This window comes from Manacus vitellinus, unplaced genomic scaffold (genome assembly GCF_001715985.3).
Source record: "Manacus vitellinus isolate BGI_N305 unplaced genomic scaffold, ASM171598v3 scaffold_41_pilon, whole genome shotgun sequence".
NCBI classification, from domain to species: Eukaryota; Metazoa; Chordata; class Aves; order Passeriformes; family Pipridae; genus Manacus; species Manacus vitellinus.
Window position 1 is genome coordinate 3,256,826 of NW_021940545.1, and position 12,619 is coordinate 3,269,444.

At 44.5% G+C, this 12,619-nt stretch overlaps 1 protein-coding gene across 1 annotated transcript in view; it reads right to left on the reverse strand.

Moving 5' to 3' along the window:
* NCAPD3 (non-SMC condensin II complex subunit D3) overlaps window positions 1–12,619 on the reverse strand; it is a 29,009-nt gene that overhangs the window by 13,477 nt on the left and 2,913 nt on the right. The window contains exons 6-19 of the mRNA XM_018078565.2: window positions 12,315–12,376; window positions 11,975–12,062; window positions 10,510–10,643; window positions 9,719–9,791; window positions 9,314–9,436; window positions 8,908–9,160; window positions 8,213–8,275; window positions 7,957–8,040; window positions 5,118–5,191; window positions 4,064–4,198; window positions 3,122–3,342; window positions 1,396–1,587; window positions 962–1,059; window positions 716–831 (exon numbers count right to left, since the gene is read on the reverse strand). Of these exons, the coding sequence (XP_017934054.2) occupies window positions 716–831; window positions 962–1,059; window positions 1,396–1,587; window positions 3,122–3,342; window positions 4,064–4,198; window positions 5,118–5,191; window positions 7,957–8,040; window positions 8,213–8,275; window positions 8,908–9,160; window positions 9,314–9,436; window positions 9,719–9,791; window positions 10,510–10,643; window positions 11,975–12,062; window positions 12,315–12,376 (1,716 nt within the window). The remainder of the gene's footprint in view (window positions 1–715; window positions 832–961; window positions 1,060–1,395; window positions 1,588–3,121; window positions 3,343–4,063; window positions 4,199–5,117; window positions 5,192–7,956; window positions 8,041–8,212; window positions 8,276–8,907; window positions 9,161–9,313; window positions 9,437–9,718; window positions 9,792–10,509; window positions 10,644–11,974; window positions 12,063–12,314; window positions 12,377–12,619) is intronic.

Sequence of the window (12,619 nt, forward strand, 5' to 3'; positions counted from 1 at the left end):
TCTTATTGCCTCTCCCCTTTTCTGGTGGGGAAGGGGAGTGATAGAGAGGCTGGGTGGTGTCCAGCCAAGGTCAACCCACTACACAGAGAAATATAAAACACACACAAAGAGAAATCATTAGGGACAGAGACCTGCATCAGTTTTAGTTTCTTTGCAACTGTGCTCAGGCTGAGATCTCTGTTTTACCAGCAAAATATGGCCTAGCATCCCACTGTGGGAGCAGAGCAAAGCTAAGGCATAAAACAAATGGGGCAGAAAAAAAGTTATGTGCAAGTTATTAACTCCCTGTTTAGTCCCATGAAAGAGATCTAGAAAATATGTGTATGTCCAGCAGCTCTGCTATAGAATAGTCAGAGATTAGGGTATAAATCCATGGCTTCAGACTGGACCAAGACTGAGAAATAGCTGCTATAATAAAAGCACAGCAACAGGTCTCCTTTAGGAGTTCTGTAAACTCGGACAGAAGGCAAATGCAAGATATTTAGAGGTGTGTGGGGAGACACTTTGGAAGAAAGAAGATTTCTTACAAGTCCATCCTTAGCTACAGGATGTTCTCCAGCACAACTGCGGCAAAGCAAGCCAGAGCTGAGCAGAATTAGGCTTGAGATGATGAAGTCAGATCCTCATTTTTAGAACTAATCAACCCACAAACTGGAAACAGAGCTGCCTCCAAGTGGGGAACAAGCTATTTTAAAAGGTATATTTTAAGTCACACCTGAGCCTCCTCTGGTACATCTGCACATGCATGGCAGAGCTTCTGCAGGGTCTCCACAGCAGGGCTGATCACCTCCAAGGGGCACTGAGACTCCTTCAGCCAGCACTTGATGTTGTCTGGAAACGAGACCGCACGTAAAACGAGCATTTCCTAAGCTCATGGAGTGCTTACACAGAGGAGAAACAACTGCTGGGAGGGGGGGCACGAAGCCTCCCTTCCCCTCTGCAGCCCCTCAGAGCCACTCACCCATCAGCCTCTGGCAGCTGCTGTTTGGGAGGTGCTGTGCCACGTGCCCGATGACACGCAGGATGTGCCCGACGGTGCCAGCGCTCGTGTTCCGCTGCCTGGAAAACAGGGGAGCAGCCAAACCAACATGAGCAACAGCTGAGGAACAAATCACAGCTGAAGAGTCCTTTCATCTGGGATATGCATTATTAAGGCAGAGCTGTCAAACCCAATGAAAGCTCAAAAAGCCCGAGGAAAGACTTGGTTGCTGCACGAATCCGGAGGCCGCTCTTTGCCTCCCAGCTGCAGAACCCAGTGCCTGAAGGAAGAACTGTGATCCAAGCAGCTAAACAGCAATCTCTCTGTGGAAGGACACAAAGTGCTCCTTTGCTTTGTTCCTCCTCCTCACTCCCACCTCTTTACTGCAGAATAGAGTTTAAAGTACACACACAGACCTGCTGACACTGTCCCAGGTCTCAATGATCTTGGAATAATCCAGCTTGGGTGAAGAACTTGCCACCTTAGCAAGCAGCATCCAAGCTGCCATGGAATGTTCTGTTTCCACATGGGACAGGACGTTACTGATGAAAGTGGAGGTGAACTTGTTCTGCTTGGACCATATGTGGAAAGCTTTGTTCAAGTAACGGCTGCAGAGAAGGAAGAAAAGTAAATTAGAGGAGGAATGAACAAAACAGTTGGTAAAATCCACTACAATCCAACATCCCTGTCCAGGGGCAATAAAACAAAGCTGCTGTCACTTGGCATTCTTATTATTCACACTCAAAATCTACACATTCACTATGTATTTTTAGTCTTCCAGTTCAAAACCCTGACCCACTCCAGCCCTGGCATCCTTGCATGGATGTAGTGCCCTAGGGGAGGAAGACAGAAGGTCCAAGTGGTACCACAACACACCAAGAAAATATAATTTCAGCCATTTGTAACATAGACTTTCCAGCAGTTGTTATTTAATACCCAGAACAGAATGGCCTGGGTTGGAAGGGACCTTGAAGATCATCTCATTCCAACCCCCTGTCATGGGCAGGGACACCTTCCACTGCTTGCTCAGAGCTCCATCCAACCTGGCCTTGAACACTTCCAGGGATAATGGGACAGAAAAGTCATGTTGAGCCATCATACCCTGCTAATTTTTTTTGTTTAGCCCTAATTATTTGCTTCGCGTTGGAAGAGCTGTGAGATTTATGAAGCTGGAAGGCACTCTAAGGTCAGGAAGAAGAAGGTGCCACGAACCTACAAACTCTGTTACAAAATAGCCCAAATTAGAACACTGACAGTCCCCCAGATTGGCACAGCAGCACCACCAGTATCTCATTTTCTATTTCTGAGCTATTATGCCCTGTTGACTAATAAACATACAGCTGTCTTTAATCATTGTTGTGTCCTTGTCATACTGTGTGTCATCCCCTTTCTCCTGCTTCTTCCCACAGCATTCTGCAAAAGGCAGAATAATTTGATTTGTCATAAGACAAGTAACATATTGTACATAAGAATTAATACAAGGTGATGTTCTTGCTTTATATATCCTCTCTCACTTCTGTCAGAGGAACACCTCCATTGGAGCTGAATATTCATGTGCATATCAATGCATGCAGAATAGGCTGTAACCAACACTCGAGTCCAGGGAGAGAGCACAGGTAACAAGAGCAGCAAGTGAAAAATACTTGACGCAAAGGAAAACTGAACCCTCCTCACCACCTGCCAGCCTGTCCATGCTCAACAGCTCCTCTGTCCCAGGAGCTGGCAGAGCACCACAAGCACCTCAACACCATAGTTTCCATCCCTAGCAGTGACATGTGCTTCCACCCCTTGTTTCAAGCAGGGAATTTAAATAGCTTAAAAAGAAATCCCCAGGAAATCGAGTTTCTTGTCCTTGCACAACAGACAGCACGTGCATTTTAACAGTGTGTCAACTGTGATACCTAATAATCTGTGGCCCCACAGGGAACGAGAGCACAAACTCACATTCTTATCTTAGTCCTCCAGTCAAGAGGTAATTTCTTTCTGTAAAGGAAAAGTTGTGTGTTCTGGCAGGATTAAAAGTTAAACAAGTCTGGATTTTGTTCCTGAATGTTAATATAGTAAAGGCAATAAAAGCATCCCATACAAAAGGGTATTTCAGAAAAGCCATCAGGGCCCACGGTGAAGGAAAAATGCTCTTACTTCAGCTCCTGGCTTTCTGAAGACAACAGGGTGAGCAGATCCCACGCCAGCCCCTGCTTCCCATCATCACTGCTGGATTTATGGTAAGATTTTATAGGTTGCAACAAGAGCTGATCAAGGCACTCCAAGGCCTTTTCTTGGACAGAGCTTTCTGCATCCATCACAACAGGCACCACTCCATTTAACCAGGCCTTCTGCACCAGAACATTGCTGGGCTGAGACTGAGAGAAACACACGTATTAGAAACATTTTTAAAGCATTAGAGGATCCTATATGCATGGGTTAGATCAGCCAAGGCCTTCAGTTCCTGCTACTAACTTTGAATTTTAATGAACCCCAGCACTGCAATGTGACAGCAGGTGGGACAGATGAACTTGTGTCTCCTCAACATCACAAGACATTTGATCATATCTATGATAAATACCTGGTGCTTCTGCTAAAAGTACTGCAATACTTTGTTTTTAACTCTATAAAGAATTATAACAGCATTGCAATAAGGCTCTACAGCAGATGATTTAACACTAAAAAAAAAAAAAAGAGCTTTGCTTAATATAAACCCTGTGCTCTGAGCCTGAGTTACAGACCCTTTGTGAATAAATAGAAAAGAAAGAAAAATATAGCAGTGCTATCATCTACACATTACATCTGAAAGTGATTCAGGGGTTTTTTTTTTTGTAACTTGAGAAGGCCAGCAACATAAACATTTTCTTCATGACACATAAATCAACAGCCAGAAGAATCAGTGCTCCCAACAGTTGGAAGCGTTCTCCATAAATCACAAGGAGGTATCAGGATGAGTCATGACTTCCGAGTCAAAAGGGAACGAAGAAAATTAGAACAGAGTCATGAAATGCAATTCACTGAATGAATAACTGATCGGTGTGGATCCTCCTCCTTTTAACCCACGGTTGGTGTGCAGCAGAATTCCCGTTTTTCCCTCACCAGGAGGAGCTCTGTGATGGACTGCAGGGCCTGTTTCCTCACGGACACCGCGGGGTCCCGGCACCGCTCCTGGAGGGTGGACAGGTCCTCTGCCGAGCAGGGGATCACCCTGTGCTTCAGGATGCTCACCAAAACCTGCAAGCCAAACCAGCAGCAGAAACTCTGTTGGGAATACAGGCCACGGGCGCCGAGTGGCAAATCAAAAAAACACAATCTACCCCCTGCCAGGTTTAACTAAGGGATTCATCTCGGCGAGAGTGAAACGGCACATTAACAATTCATGAGCACTGGGCACGACCAGATGTGAGAATGAAACAGGAAAACATCATTTCGCTCGTTCCTGTTTTGTAACAGCGCTCGGATAGAGGTGGATGTCACAATTTTACCCTGAAAATAACACGGCTCTTGTATGAGCTGGGGTTTTTACCTGGTAATAAGGAAGAGGGGAGTTATTTTTATTTTTAATCAGAAAGCATCAAAACAAGAACTGTAAAGCCTTGACTAGGAAGCTCAAATCAGTGTGCGAACTGAGGGGGAAGAGCTGGAGTGAAGAGGACTAACAGAGGAAGGCAGGCAGTAGCAGATACCTGTTTTTTAAAACAAGGAAATTTCCATTGAGGCATCTCTTTAAAAGCTATGACTTCATTAAAAAAAACGAGCAACAAGCAAAGCAACACACAGAGGCTGGATATAACCTAATCCCTTTGCTAACAAGGTCAAAACAAACTAAGCAGCTAATATGCTTCAGTTTATGAGGAAGTGCCTTAATTGAAAAGCCTATTGACATTTGACAAGAGCCTCTCTTTGCAAATGACGGAATAACAGACTGTCAGAGAGAGCATCAGAAAAATTTCCATCATTATGCCTGCATTATTTACTTATCAGGAACTAGTAAACAAGATCTTTAAGGCCTGGAGGAACTCTGCAGGGAGAGCAGGAAGCTACAAGTGGGCAAATTGACAGAGTTTGCTACAAAACTGTGGCCTGATTATTTATATACGTGACATTTTGGGTAATCACTGAGAACAGGGAAGGATGCAAAAAGCCCCCGTACCTGGAGAGCAGATTTCCTCACGTTGGTTTTCTCATCTCCAGCTCTCACTCTCAGCATGGCCATGACTTCTTTTCCTATCCAAAACCAGGATGAAAAGAAATTAGCCAACACCACCATTTAGAATTATAGAATCCCAGAATGGTTTGGATTGGAAGGACCTTAAAGCTCATCCAGTTCCACCCCCATGGGCAGGGACACCTCCCACTAGACCAGGTTGCTCCAAACTTCATCCAACCTGGCCTTGGATACTTCCAGGGATGGGGCAGCCACAGATGTCTGCCCAAAAGTTTCAGAGGGCCAGAGGAAAAGACTGAACAAAGCACCATTTAAAAAAACCCCCTGAATAATCCAGAACAACGTATAAACCAGAAGTAAAAAACAACCCAAATTTTCCAAAGGCTTTCATTTCAAAACATGTCCTAATACACCACAAAAGCAAATGATAAACCAAATTACTTGATTCACTATCAGTCTGTAATTTCTGACCTCTTTATTTGCCTACATAAAAGATGTTGGGTAACCTTCACGGGCTGAAAGCTCATCAGATGAATCATGCACAGCTCTAACAAAAGCCTGTGGCACAGGTAACTCTGCTACCTGTGGGAAGGGCAGGTGGAGGGCAGAGCACAGACAAATGGAAACAACACAACAGAGCCAAAATAGGTTTATACAGAGCAGAGAACACCCACAACCTTCTGTGAGTTTTGCCTCAGAGCTCCACACAGTTCCAAGAACTCATACATGAACTGCTGTGTTTTATAGAGGGGAAATGACTCTGCTCATGAATTCCTCGAGGCTGCAGAATGGCAGCTGCAATGAACCACGTCAGAGTCTACAAGGAAACCAGAACACACCTCTCTTCCTTGAATGTCAGGTCAGGGCTCAAATTTTACTTTCCACAGCCATATTCATATTTATTTCCGCGTGTCGTCAGAAGAAAACACATCATCAAGGTGAATGGTTTATTAAATGGCACACAACTGAATGCACAGAGCCACAATTAATTATTTCCACCCTTTTGAGTCATTGGACTATTTGACTGGCCATAATGACTTAAAACATTTTAGCAGTGCTTTCGAGGTTTCTATTTATTGCTGTTTGCTAGGTTTCTCCCAGCATTAAGTCAGATTTCCCAAATATATGCCAAATTTGGAGATCTGTTAAAGAGATTCATATGGACATCCACACTGTTGCTATTAAGAAATAGGATTAGTCACAGGGAACTGATCAAAACTAGTTTAAAAATAAATTTTTATCAAAGGAAGCAAAGGGACTTTGATCTGGGTTTTCTTAATGGGCAGTTAACTGCAGTTCCATCCCCCTCCTGCCTGAGAGCAGCTGAACACAAAGGGCACAGAACCTTTCCATGGCAAGTCTTGTGAGGGGGACCAAATCTGCTAAAATAATCACACTTTGACATTGATTTTACTCACAGTGACTTGGAAAAAGAGAGGAAAAAAACCCCACAATAAAATAGCAAACCCAACAAAATACCCCTCAAGTTCTAAACGGTTGAGAACTCTCTGGGGAGGGTAATGACTGTTTCCTTTGGGCAGAGGGAATTCTGCAGTGCACACCTCACCTTGCAGTTTATCCCCACCCTTCTCATCTCTGCCCTTGAGCGTTTAGCACGTTCTGACTACCCTCAGCCAAGATTTATTTCTCTTTTAAACCATGAGAGCTGTTTGGTCTTCAGAGAAGTGCAAAATTAGCACAGGCATAAGCCAAGCACAGGCGTGTGCCAGACAGCTTTGCTAATGCACCTTGACTGCCTGAATTTCAGTATCCTCTTGAGCTCCAGACAGTCTTTTTTTCATTCAAACCTTTTCTTAATTTGTTTTGCCAAGTGCCAAGTGCACGCTCAGCTGGGTATCAGATACAAAACCAGGCATCCTCTGGCACGAGGAGTCCGCAGCTAAGCAGGGAACACACAATACCTTGAGTGGCCTGGAGGACTTTTCTATCTGAGAGAGCAGATTAATGAAATTTATCAGTGGGCTGTTTTTAAAAGGAGGCTTTCAATGGAGAAGATTGGAGCCTGGCTCCTGGAGATAGGGAGGGAGATCCCATGCGAAGAGCGGCGCGAGACGCGGAACAAAGACGCGACTGCAGGATGTGAACCGGGCAGAGAATTGAATTGTCAGCAGTTCAAGGGAGGTGAACAGCAAGAACTGAGAGCAGAGATACTGGCAGAGGCCTAAAGGTTGGGAAGAAAAGCTCTTGCACGCAAGAGGAAAAGAAAGGGAGAGATTTAAAGCAGGAACATCGTGGCCACAAAAGCCAACTTACATGCTGATTTCATGCTATCAACAAATTAGACCCAGCTTGCCATGCTGCATCAGGACATTTAATGTGACACTTTGCTTTCAACTCCAGCCAATACCTGATGCTGCAGAGAAACGAATCCCTCCCTACAGAACATTGCTACTCTAAGGTGTTGTGCCTTATCCAGCAAAATATATTAGTTCTTTGTGCACTGGAGCAAGAGATTTAATTACCCTGAAATTTATGGAGCTCCAAGTATTATATCCCACATCAATTACCATCCTTTTTGGGGAGAATAAATTACCTGCTTTTCAACAAGTGTTGCCACCACATTAGTAGAAATGAACATCAGTATTTCAAGATTAAAATGTATTTTTCAGACTTGAGTGGAAAGAGTATTTCTTTATGGCTGGCACTTCCACCCCCTCCATCACCCCTAAGTGTCTTTTAACAGCTCTACAGAAAGCTCTCCCCACTTCCTCTGAGAAATGGACAACACATACACTTCAGAAAGACTAATTTCAATTAAAGCTTTGGATGGTTAGCTGAAAAGATTGGTTTAATTTTGACATACCATCAAGCACAGCAGCACTGCTGCTGTCTGTCAGCTCAATACTTCTGAAAGTAGGTAAGGTCTTCTGTGGATGGTTGGACACAGCTGAAAGAAAAGATAAACGTTTAAGACTAATAAAGGCATATGTTCACCCAGCAAGAAGGTTGATTGTTAAACAGAGAGCCTCCTGCATGCCCTAGGTTTAACAGATATGTGTATTTTTAGGGAGTGGTATGCCAAAAAAACCCTCACTTACTGGAAAAGAATGACTCTGTACCTTCAGCACTGACTGTCACGCTCGCAGTGTTTGTGTTTGCTTCCAGCACGGTATGGACAGAGGCTGCCAAAAACAGAAACAGAAGAAAAAGAAATCAAACCAAGTGTTTTAATTCCAGATATTCTGTCATCCCGATTTCTTTTTTCAGGCAAGTAATCTAACCGTGGGATGCTCTGTGCATACTTCTGAGCTGTGCCATCTGGCCTTTAGCACACCTGAGGGAGCTGGGAATGCCAGTCACGAACAGAACAACTTAGCAGAAGCAAAAGGCAACTCAAGATTTAATCAGCTGTCAGGCAAGAATGAACTGCCTTTTTTTTCCCCCCCCAACGAGCAATTTCAGTTGCCTGTAAACATCCTTCAAAGGGATCTCGTGGAGGAATCTCTTTAGAAGTGATACACGAGAATAAATCCCTTCCAAATATAAGGCTTCACGAGCAGCAAGACTCATCTGTTGCTTCTCATTATGACACAGTACATAAGGATACTATGTGCCAATTTTTAAGTGCCTGACAACTCCTACCTCTCAGCAATTATTCCCTAGAAGGTTCAAGATTTATTTTCACTGTGTAATGTGACTCTTGGGGACGGTCCCGTGCAGGGCCAGGCAGCAGTTGGACTCGATCCTTGCAGGTCCCTTCCAACTCTGCCTATTCTGTGAGTCTGTCATTCTGTGATGCATCCATAACACTTACAGCTCTGGAGTAAGTCCTGGATGCTCTGCAAGGTGGCAGCAGCCTTCATGTCAAGGCAGTGGGCAAAGCTGCTCAGAGCTTTGCTCCGGACCGAGGGGGCTTTGTCCGAGCAGCGGCCGAACACCATGACCTGCACTAAAAACTTGTGCTTCAGAAACTTCTGCTGATCCAGGGACAAGGAGTCATCCGGGTTCCTCTCTGGCACCTCCAGCAAAGCTAAGGCCACATCAAGAGCAAACACTCTGTAGGAAGTCTGTGGGAAGGAAAAGCACAGGAGGTGTTACTGTAAGCAGAGGCACAGGCAGTGCCTGCCCACTCTACCTGCCTTTGGGTGCCAGCACTAACACTGCTATTCAGTGCTCACACCGAACCTTTCATCTTCAAAACATCAAGGAGATGCACTTACTCTGTTAAGTGAGTATTTATACAGCCAAGAGATGAATTCAGCAAACTCCACACAAGGCAGTTTATTCAGCAGAGTCACCAGGGCCTGTGCAGCGTATGTGCGATAATCAGCCTTATCTGGGACCTGAAAGATGAGGGCAGTTGCACGGTGTGACATTTCAATGCTCTGCTCTAGAAGCCAGAAAGGCATTTCAGGGCTTCAGGTGAGTATTTTTTTATTTAATGAGGTGATATGGTCACATTCAGCAATGGCTGGGAGAACAATCACAGCTCCCTCGCTCACTACTTCACTGTAACATCTTTTCATTCCTTACAAAACACATTTCCTAATTATTACAGATAATACAGACACTCCAATGCATCCACACGAGTTCTCCAGCTCAAGAAGCAATAAAGCTTGGCATACCTTGATACAGATATGTTGCAGTAATATTCGAAGAACAGGAAATACAGCTTCTTTCAGCTCATCTACCAGAGAACTGCACAGCAGAAAGAGAAGTAGATTTTAATAAAGCTGGTTTATAACAGCAGAAAAATCGAGACAAGGACATTCCTTTTGGAATGCATTTGAAAGGGCAGGAAAAGTGGGCATTCTGGAATCATGAGTGCTAGTGCAGCAGGATATGATCACAGAGTCATATTTACATTAACTTGCCTTTGCAGGGAGAAAACATTTCTTCCCATACCTTTCCACAAGTAGAACAACAACGGAAAAAAAAAAAGCTTCTTTGTTCTCAATCTACTTTTATATGTTGTCTGGGAATCTCTGCACAAACTACACTTTCCAACCACATGGATCCCCGACAGGGGATAATAATAAACTTAGGCAAAACATATCATTAAGCAGGAGAAAGCAAAGAACTAAGGAGAAATGAGCTCCATGTTAATCTTTCATTTCCTTTACAATTCTCTGTAGTAAAACACGAGACCTGAAAAACTGACACAAAGCAAAACACAGAAGATGAGTCCCTTATACTCACTGCCACTTTCCTGTCAAACAGCACCTTCTTCCCCCTCTGCCAGCAAGCTGAGTAAATTCCCATTACAGACATTTTAATTAAACCTCATTTGCACAAACAACTTCAAAGGCAGTGCCAGTTTGTCTCATCCTTCTATCAACTCAACAGCAAAGTGAAGGCAAGAGAAGAAAAGAGCAGCCACAGCCAGGAAGGGCAGTGCCAGAGCTCTGTCCATCACCTGATGAATTTTACAGCCTGATTCCTGGCACTGGTCACAGCTGATGTGATGGGAAGGACTTCGTGTCTGGAACCCCCACGACTTTCCACCATCAGAATGACATTGAGGATTTTCTGGAAGACACAGCGAAGAGTCTGGAAAGGAAAGGTTATTTTCAGGTTTGTTTCCATGGATAAGCCTTCTGAAATAATTACTAAGTAATTCTGAACCAAACAAACTTAGATCCAACCAATAGCAGATGTTAAAGTATGACTCCTAGCAGAATCATTCCAAGAGGACCTGTTCATTAATACACACAACATCTTTCCTGCCTGTGGTAATCTCATATAAGTTCAGTAAAGCCTAAGAAGGCTTCTTGAAAGCATCAACAGATCCCCTCCAAAGCTGTGGACTTTAATTCCTCAGAATCATGTGGAATTTGAGTAAATTCACTGGGTTTTGCACAGAAGACATCCTAAACTAAATGTCTGTTTTTACCACCACGTGCACTTGAACTTTTGGAGTTTCCTCCCTGCCACACTCTTGGGAACACAGCTTGCCTCATCACCCTGACAATCTCTGAGCAAACAGGAGAGGCAGGGAAGGTGAGGCAGGTCTGGGAAGGGGAGCAACTACATCTTCCTGTCACCACAAATGCCAACAGTTCCAAAAAGCTCCTGCTGCACTGAGGAACTGAGCAAGCAGAAACACACCTGAGGCTGCTAAAGCTGGGCAGGCACTCAGCAATTCCTCAGGTTAGTGTGTACCAAGCTGCAGGCTTTCCTGACCAGACAGCTGCTAATGCCCAGCCTTGCTGGCCCAGAACTAGCCCAGGTGGGTTCACACAGGCTCACAGACACAGCACGGTCACACCCACGCTCCAAAAGCCCCATCCAGAGCAGCAGCACTCAGAATGGGACATGACCCAGTCTGCTTGGAATCTACCCAAAAAAAAATGCAAAGCTGCAGACAGGTTTCTGGTAGAACTGGCTGTTCTGTGATCACAGCCTATGCTCTGAACAAGAACCAGCCCTGCTCGCCACCCCCCCTGCACACAACACAGCCCCATCATGCTCCAGTGCTGCACAGCCCAACCCCACACACGCTGCCAGGCGGTGCTGGAGCTCCATCTAGCAGGGAATGACAACATTCCAGGCAAACGCAGTAACCTGGAATTCTCTTTTTTAAGACACAGAGATCTAATGCCACTGCAGCCATCCCTCTGCTCTCGACTCATTTGCCACGAGAGTCACTAGAGCACGGAATTCACTGCACACAAATGCATCAGCAAACAAGCCAAAGGGAATAAGGACTGGAGTGGAAAGAAACATCTTTCCTCTGACCCAGCAAAGACCTGCACACACACAAAAAGGAAAACTGATGTGAAAAGCAAAAGTAACCATGCAAGCAAAAATAACATGCAGGAAAGAAGCCACCCCTCCCTTTCAATACTGCTGTGAGGATGTTAAAGATGTTTAACTTTTACCTTATCTTCTGTACTGTGGACAGGGGAACACAGTGAGTGCAGTCCATAATAGGCCAGCTCAGGAATGTACTTGGCTTTATTAACATCCCTAAGAAAAAAGGTAGACACGTGTCTTGCAGAGAAACAGTTACTACAACTATTACAATTAAAAGAGCTCATTGACTGGAAAACATTCAATATTCACAAGATGCTGTTTGCTCTTAGTAGGTGGAACATGTTATAATTATCTTCAGCAAAAGAATTCATCACTTTCATTTCCATATAAACAGAACAATAACACAAGCACTGAAGGCTTTACTTGTTCACAGCATCATATAAACATTAAGAATCATTTGCTCACATTGCTGATGAAAACTGGAACTCGTGCACCACTGGCTCAAAGCTTGTCATTTCCACAAAGACCTGCCAGGGAACAAAGCCAAGCTGAGCTCATTCGTCCTTGGAAGTGTCCAAGGCCAAGTTGGACGAGGCTTGGAGCAACCTGGTCCAGTGGAAGGTGTCCCTGCCCATGGCAGGGGGGTGGAACTGGATGAGCTTTAAGGTCCCTTCCAACCCAAACCATGATTTATGATTCTTTGAACAAAACACCTGGCACCAGCCAGCAAGTGTTAAGCTGTTAAGTGTGAGTCAGACACAGAGCAGACA